Source organism: Merops nubicus, unplaced genomic scaffold, assembly GCF_000691845.1.
Source record: "Merops nubicus isolate BGI_N331 unplaced genomic scaffold, ASM69184v1 scaffold25789, whole genome shotgun sequence".
NCBI classification, from domain to species: domain Eukaryota; kingdom Metazoa; phylum Chordata; class Aves; order Coraciiformes; family Meropidae; genus Merops; species Merops nubicus.
Window position 1 is genome coordinate 11,323 of NW_008633411.1, and position 6,022 is coordinate 17,344.

The 6,022-nt window shown below is 39.8% G+C and overlaps 1 protein-coding gene across 1 annotated transcript in view; it reads left to right on the forward strand.

Annotated features, from left to right (window-relative positions):
• Window positions 1-5,262, forward strand: part of LOC103780569 (IQ domain-containing protein E-like) — a gene marked incomplete at its 5' end in the record, with an annotated part of 16,314 nt that extends 11,052 nt beyond the window's left edge. The window contains 4 exons of the mRNA XM_008948258.1: window positions 143-273; window positions 982-1,091; window positions 2,737-2,745; window positions 5,132-5,262. Of these exons, the coding sequence (XP_008946506.1) occupies window positions 143-273; window positions 982-1,091; window positions 2,737-2,745; window positions 5,132-5,262 (381 nt within the window). The remainder of the gene's footprint in view (window positions 1-142; window positions 274-981; window positions 1,092-2,736; window positions 2,746-5,131) is intronic.
• Window positions 5,263-6,022: the final 760 nt, after the last annotated feature.

The following is a 6,022-nucleotide window of genomic DNA, read 5'->3' on the forward strand; positions in this document are numbered from 1 at the left end:
CTTATAGAACCTTAAAGTCTGCAGACCAAAAGATGGGAATGTTTGCTCTACTACCACTTTCACAATCACAAGTACTATTGTGAAAGCTTCTGTCAAGCTTCTGTGCAGTCTGTAAAGGGTCACTTTTCTTTAATCTTTGCAGATCTCCTGTATGTCTTCCATGTCAAACTCCTTGAGCTTATCTTCTGATAGCAAAGAGAAAGATGAGATTGTGATGTTCATCCAGTCCATTTTTAGGGCTCACTTGGCACGTACAGTCCTGCTTGAGGAGAGGTAAGTGAGAAGTGTTTCTGCAACACGCAGTAGCAACGTTTTTTTTGTTACAGGAGAGAGGGGTAATTTTTTAAATATGATTTTCCTGTGGGTTCCTTGGCAGAGAAGGAGAACAAAGCCATTATTACAACAAAGACAAGGGAGAGCTTGCTTGGGAGAAAATCCAAAGGGTTTGCAACGTGGGATTTGCAGTGTCCCCATGTCCTGTTGCATGTTCTCTTCCATAGCAATGAGGAGAAGTAAAATAAAATAGTTACTCTCTGAAAGAAAATGCAACCAACAGAAAACTACAGTTGCTATCAAACTGATTCCTAGGACACTTGCTTCACCTAAGTGAATCTGAAACCCCGACATGTAGAGTTAAGGGTTATGTGGAGGAAGAACAGGGATGACCTGGAATACCATCTAGAGACTTAGCTCAGGGAGAATGCAGTAATTTGCTTACTGCTTAGGTTTGTGGTGGTTCTGTCTTGAAAAGTACTTCCTTTCTTTCCAGGATTTATTACTCCTAAAGTTTTTAACATTGGCTGCTATAGTTAGGAGAGTTCTGTGGCTGTCGCCTCAAGTTAGTGTCTGAGTTCACTTCTGTGGGTGATGAGATTTTGTCTCCTAGAGGCTGGCAAGAGGAGACACTCTTCAGCACACCCTCTGAAGGCAGACTGCAGTTACTGCTCTGTGCCTCACACTCTGTGGTGTGTCTTCTTGCAGGCCCTCTGTGTCAAGTGCATCAAGTGAGAAAACAGATTCTACGGTTTACATTTCAGAGAAGAAACCAGCACTCCAGAGATCTCCTTCAATCTTCATCTCATCTCTTTCTGGTAATCTCATTTCCCTCTGTATTCAAAAGTACATATGTTCTGAGTGGGTGCACACGTGATTTTATAGAGAACATCTGCACATGCACACACACATGCAAATGCATATTTGTACTCTGTGTGTGTCTTTGGATTTAATGACATGTTGCTTATCCTGGCAAGTGCAGTCCCTTACATAAAAAATACAAGCTTTGACAGTTTCAGTACCAGCTTCCTCACAGTGCTTCGCCTTTTTGTCACAGCTGTGGTTTGGAAGGTCTCTCTCTGGTGGGAGTGGTAATTATCCAGGGAGCATGGTGTTCCCCTGTATTGCCTCTCTACTTCCTTTTCAATCCCCCCAGCCCTGTAGCTCTAGTGTGGTACTTTCCATTATGCTTTGGGCCTGAAGCCATAGACAAGCTGACAATGTTTTCACCATCCTGAATTAGTCTCTGAAGGGGACAAACATCTGGTAAAAAGAACCATCCTAGTGAGCCACATGTATTTAGTCATGGGTTTTTTTTCAGCAGTCTTCAGTTGCTGCAGTAAGGGGAAAGATGAGGCCCTGGATAACCTTGCCAATTAGTACTACTATAATGCAAACTGGGAAAGTGTCTGTCTCTTTTATGGCTCTTATGCCATTTGGTTTCCTTCTTGAATTCTTTGTTGCTCTTTGTGAGAAGATGGAGTTAAAGCCAAAGAGGCTTTTAAGAGGATATTAGGAGAACTGAGCAGGAAGGGCAAAACAATGATGCAGATAAGACAGCCCTAGACATGCAGCTTCAAAGGAGTTAAAAGCAAATTGGAATATGTTGATTCTATCCAGAATGGGATATTTTAAGCTTTTATGGACCAGTTGGAGAAAAAAGAGCAGCTTTGAGGGTGACCTGAGAAACATTGACTTGTTTTTTGTTGACAAAAAGTTGACAGTCCTTGCAGACTTGCTCAGAAACAGAGCATGCTGTAAGCAGCTGAGGCCATTTCTCTAAGATATGAGATGGGGAATAAGCCAAATTTGCAGGGGTTGTGGGTACAGAGGTCCCCCCTCGATGAAGGAAAATGTGTTTAAGAAACTTTACTGTGTTCCATATTCAGGAGCATATTCTACTTTGTGAAGGAGTAGGCACCACTTGCTTCTGTTAGAGTTGTCAGTTATTTTAGTTATGTCTAGTGACAGTATCAAGGAAAAACAAAATACCCCAGCACCCTGTTTTGCCTGGGCTGTACTGCACTAGTCATTATTGTTATGCTCAGTCTAAACCCAGAGTAAATCAGTTTTGAAATACTACCCAAAGAGAAAGCAGCACTTAAACAGAAAAAAAAAGCTTTGTGCTGCTGAACTGCTTCCAAGACCCAAAGAAGGGTGTGGGATGAAGCTAGTCTGGTAAATGTGATAGTAAGATTACTAACAGAGCACAGTCCCTGTCTAGCTAGGAAGTCTCCAAAGTAAAATTTTATTGCGGATTATCATGACAAAGTAACAAGTGAAGATGTTCTGGAGGAATTTATACTGGAAGTGGTAGAGGGGAGACCATAAGCATTCAAACTTTCTTCCTCGCAGTCCTTTTCTGGTGGATATCAACAAAGGGAGACTGAGAGCAAAGCAGGTTATGTTCACTCGTGAGCTTACAAATACAGGAGATGTAAAAGTCTGGGGTGAGTGGTAGAGTGTATCTAGGTAGCTTGTGAAGATGTTGGAGATGTGCTTCTGTAACTGCACAGCTGCCCACACTGTCTTGCACCAAGTAGCTCTGTGACATATTAGCTCTTGGTACATTGAAGATGTTATCCAAACTCCCAAAAGTCAATTTGGGGAAAAAACTGCCAAAGGAGTAGAGCATTCTGATATAAATGCCACTTCTATGAAGAAATGTGATCCCTTGGCAATCATTTTGGTTATAGCCATTTTTTTGCCACTTCAATTCATGTAGCTTAAACAGGTTAAAGTTAACTGAAACTCCAATATCCATCATTCCTATCCCATGACTGATGTAAAAATCCACCAGCAGAAGTGGGTTTTGTTGTAAAGTATTTCACTGGCCATCCTGCAGCTTGGAAAGTACATGAGACAAGGAGCTTGTTTAAAGCTGAGTGATTTAAAGCAATCAGATTCCTTCAGCTTTAAATCATGCAGCTGTTGAATAAGCTCTTCCTTCCTTTGTCCCTAGTCCAAATATGCATTTTGTGGCCTCTAGATCTTGCAATGATTTCAAACTTTCAGTGAAAGTGTACATTGCAGTAAGTAATTTGATTTAAGTCATTTAATTTCACTAGCCTTTTGGCATTGTTTTGAGAGGAATGGAAAAAATGAAAATGTGTTTTAAATGTATCCCCTGTAATAAATTTATATAATCCTGGTCTAGTACTGCAGACTTGTCTTCTAACAACAACAAAAAATATTTAAAAAAAAATAATAGCAAAAGTGTTGTAGCATTCAGTGCTGCTTTGCTTGTCTTTAGAATCTGGACAGTACTTGGAGACTTGTAAAGCCATTTCTGCTGCTTCCCTTGAGATGGAACAAATAATAACAGTTCAGCCTGTGAAACCTGGCGTTTTCTTTCTGTCTGGGGAGTGACAGGAAGGATGAATGGGTTCTGTACATGCACAGCAATCTGGAATAAGGGCAGAGTTTCTCTCTCCATACAGCTAGCCACTCTGGATACAACTGCTAATGTAATTTGAGGCTTTTTTTTTGAAATTATAATGAACTTACATACATCCCTTAAGTCTAATCAGTGCTTACCCCTTCACAGAGTTGTCGCTCTGTAGTATGTTAAAATGAAGATGAGCACAAGAAAATCTCAGACATCAAGAGTAGGATATAATCACGAGTGATCTGGACAATATTAAGTGATTTCATATATACTATCTGTTTATTGTTGGACTTGAATCTTCTGGTTATTGTGCCTGCTTCTGGAGGTTCCTTGCTCATCCTTATCACTACTACTGGCTCATAAATCTGCCTGAAAAACTTTTATGTTATTTGTTGACTGATACAGAGAAGAATTTCACTTAACTAGAAAGTCATGTGTTCCTTTGCTTCTGAGGTGGATGCAGTGGCCTCCCTGCATTCCTCCCTTCCATTCACAGGCTCTCTGTCTGTCACTCTTTCTATTTCTGGGCTGGTTGCAGTCTTCTTTCTTTATGACACATTCCAGATGCTGTGTGTGCCTCCTGTTCCACACCAGGAGTTTTTTTTTTTCCTGTGTCAGGAACCTCTTATTTTACTGCAAGACCCACAACATGTCTGTTCTTCTCCCCAACTAATATTCTCTGTGTGCTGTCCATTTTTCCACTTCAGTGTCAAAATCTCAGTGTATGGCTTCTTATGTGTCTGTTTCCTTTTTCTACAACAGGTCATCTTGATTTGCTTTGTTCTCTGGGAGACAGTGTTTTCAGAGAATTGATATTTTAAATTGAAAAATAAGTGGAGCTGAGAGGAGAATATTGTGCTAGGAGGTATTAATAATTGTCATTGCTTAGTTCATAGATCTCTTGCAGAGGGGATACAAGCTGCTGGTTCTACTCATCAGATGTTAGGGGTCTTGAATGTGTCCATTTATCCCTCTGATTTTCCAGTATTTACTGGAATCATTAGGGTTCTGTCTGCTCATGCCCTGAATGTTTTTTCAAACACTGGAATCGATGAGCTGCGTAGGATAAAAGACACCAAGAGCCTCCATTCTGTTTTTCCTACACTGACCTTTCTCCTTAGTTGTAGTCAGTTTTTCCTTTTCTGGCCATCTAATAAATACATATTTTTGTGACCTGAGATGCCTTTGGTATCGAATTGCTTTACTTTGTGATGTGCAATGACTTACAAGATTTAAGGACAATAGGACAAGTCACGTGTGGGCAATATGTCAACCTAACACTTGCCATGCATGCTCTTTAATTAAGGAGGAACAGGAATAGCTATATGCAGAAGAAGATAGATCAGAGTTATGAATAACCGTAGGTAATTCTGGAAACTTAATGGCTCAGGGAATATTACACTTCCCATAAGGGCTTGTTTTTGTCAATGCTGTTTATTGATGATCTTGTTTCCTTTGTAATTGTTTCAGCCAGGTCCTCTGAGGAGCAGCTGCAGCCTCCTCTCCCTCTGCCCGTGGATGAAGCTCACTCTGACGACTCAGATGATATTGTCATTGTCTCTCCATCATTGCAGATGAAGAAAAACTACACCCACTTTTAAGTTTTAAGAGCTGGTGATCACAAATTATTGAATTTATGAAACTATTTCTAGCAAGATAAACCATATCAGAGATGAAAAGAGGAAGATATTGGAGCCTTTTTAATGACAGTTGTCACCGTTTCAGCCATATATTGGTAATGGTTTGATAAGTCATCTCTTCAGACTTCATGGCTAAAAGCTACTGACTGACTGTTAACCTTATCCTCCTGGTATGCAGAGCATTTAAAAACTAAAAGAAAACACTTTAATATTTTGTCTCACAATAAGGATTATAAATTCAGTTCCCAAATTTAAATGAAAGCATAAAGCCTTAAGCTATTTCACATCACACAAAGTTTTGTTTCAGGTCAGCTAAAATAATTTATTTAATCAGAAGGTGGTTGATGACATGGTTCCAGTTTTCAGCCTCTGTACATGAAGGGGAGCAGTTGGTATTTGTTACCAGATCCTCTCTATTTAAAAATTTTACCATGTCATATTAAAATATCTTGGTTTTTTATTTTTATACTAAACATTTACAGTCTGTGCAGACCTTGTAAAGGCTTTCAGAAAGCCATTTCTTTGTCGTAGGGCTATTCTAAGCCTACTGTATCAGCAGGGTTTTCTTATTTATTGCCTTTTCCACGTGTGCTTGCTGTCATGTGTACAGTACTGTTTTGTATTTGAAATGTCTGATCATGTAATCAGTTTTGTGTATTTGTCAGAGAAGGTGTGTGATAGCAGGAGTGTTCTGTGAAGGATGCCCTTGTGACTGCTTTTT